This window comes from Temnothorax curvispinosus, unplaced genomic scaffold, assembly GCF_003070985.1.
Source record: "Temnothorax curvispinosus isolate PA1 unplaced genomic scaffold, ASM307098v1 QBEX01010699.1, whole genome shotgun sequence".
Taxonomy (NCBI): domain Eukaryota; kingdom Metazoa; phylum Arthropoda; class Insecta; order Hymenoptera; family Formicidae; genus Temnothorax; species Temnothorax curvispinosus.
This window is the reverse complement of record NW_020220479.1, coordinates 1-1,829: the sequence shown is the minus strand read 5'-3', so window position 1 is coordinate 1,829 and position 1,829 is coordinate 1. Positions and strand designations below refer to the sequence as shown.

At 52.1% G+C, this 1,829-nt stretch overlaps 2 protein-coding genes across 2 annotated transcripts; both read left to right on the top strand.

The window, feature by feature from the left end:
- The first annotated feature begins 597 nt into the window (after positions 1 to 597).
- Positions 598 to 1,431, top strand: LOC112460660 (stromelysin-1-like). Its single transcript, XM_025025455.1, has one exon. It carries the CDS (start codon positions 598 to 600, stop codon positions 1,429 to 1,431), a length of 834 nt encoding a protein of 277 aa, XP_024881223.1.
- Positions 1,432 to 1,445: 14 nt separating this feature from the next.
- On the top strand, positions 1,446 to 1,767 carry LOC112460659 (the record flags this gene model as incomplete). Its single annotated transcript, XM_025025453.1, has 1 exon — positions 1,446 to 1,767. A coding segment is annotated over exon 1 (322 nt), but the record flags the coding sequence as incomplete, so codon positions are not given.
- Between the last annotated feature and the right edge of the window lie 62 nt (positions 1,768 to 1,829).

Below are 1,829 nucleotides of genomic sequence, written 5' to 3'. Positions count from 1 at the left end.
CCGCCGCCACCTGTCCGCGCTATCGCTAACGAGCATCCCACGTAGACCGCGCGTCGCGATCGCGTTCATATCGCGACGCGCCGTCATCGCTAATAAAAGAAGCAGGATATTGTGTAATAAAAACTATTTAAAAAAAATTATCTTTTGCACAGAGAGGAAGGAATGCATTTTTTATCAAACGGACTCACCCGCCGGAATTGACGCATTTCTTCCGCCCCGAGACCCCGCCGCCACCTGTCCGCGGTATCGACAACGAGCGTCACCGCGTAGACCGCGCGTGGCAATCGCGCTCATATCGCGAGACGCCGTTATCGCAGTTTCACCGTTTCTCTCGCTCTCTCTCTCGTTCTCGACGATGTGGCTCGCGCGCGTAATCGCGTTAACCGCGTGTTTTATTACCGCGAGGTGCATCACTCCCACGGATGAGAATTACGCACATACGATCGATTACCTGCAGAAATACGGATATCTGACCGAAGATGTGGACGCGTTTCAGTTCAGCGACGAAACGACGTTCTTTGCAACGCCATCGGTGAATTTCAACAATACTACGGTTTGCCCGGCGATGGAACGCTCGACAACCAAACGCTGCAATTGATGCGTAAACCGCGATGTGGTTTCCAAGATATCCTAAAACACGGAACGAGAGCGAGTCTATCCAAATGGCCGAGGACTCACCTGAGGTGGAAGTTTTACGTAGGCACCCAGGACGATTTGAATACCGCGCAGGCCGCGTTCGACCTGTGGTCGCAGCATTCGGCATTGACGTTCGAACGCTCCGAAACGAATCCCGACACTATGATATCTTGGCGAACTTTACGTCACGGTAACACGAATATCGACGTAAACGGCCCAAATTGCTCGGCCAAATTCGACGGTCCCGGTAACGTGCTCGCCCACGCGTATTTCCCGACGGACGAAGCGGGGTTCGTTTCCGAGATACACGTCGATGGGGACGAGTCGTGGCATATTCACGTCGGTAAACATCCCGCGGATAAGTTCTCCCTGCATTACACGCTGACGCATGAGATCGGCCACTCTCTCGGATTGCCGCACAATAAGCGCAGAACATCGGTGATGTTCGCGTTCACGCCCGACAAGCAGTATCCGGTTAAGCTCGACAAATCTGACATTCTCGACATTCATCGTTTGTACGGTGAAAAAATTATGAACGAGCCCCCGCAGACGCCGGCGCTACCGCCGCCGCCGCCACCGCCGCCAATGCTGGACCTGTGCACCGTTGATCGCGTGAACGAGATATTAATTTTGGAAAATCGTATGTACATCTCGTACAGGCGTTACGTTTGGTCGATCGATCTCGACGGTAGGACGTACAATGGACCTCTAGCCTTTTCGAATTACATGAGCTTTTTTCACGACAATTACACGCGCGTGACCGCCGCCCGTCCGGTGATCTCATGGTGTTCGTAGATAATTTGGTATACATGGTTCAATATCCGGAATTTACGCTTCGACCAAGTTGGCCGAGGACCTTGCAAGAACTCAGATTTCTCGAACAAATGATAATCAACGGAGCGGTAAACATCCACAGAGGACGTTCCTTCGTGGTGTTCAACGGTAACTCGGTGGGCGAGATAAACAAATGCAACAAGAAAGTTGGCACACTTACGGCTCTCGAGGCGACGTTTCCCGGAATACCGACCGGCGTAACGTCGATTTTCCGATACGCCGTCGGCAATCTGTACTTCACCACTCGGACGCAGTTCTACAGATTCAACGAATTTACGAAAACCGTCACGGCTGCCGGTAAATTCGATCTACGGCTGTTGAATATCGTTTGTCCTAAGACCGAACTGTTGCAACAGTTG

What these genes read in the sequence shown, in the direction of transcription:
- LOC112460660 (XM_025025455.1), top strand. Translation starts at nt 598, where the DNA reads ATGCGTAAACCGCGATGTGGTTTCCAAGATATCCTAAAACACGGAACG.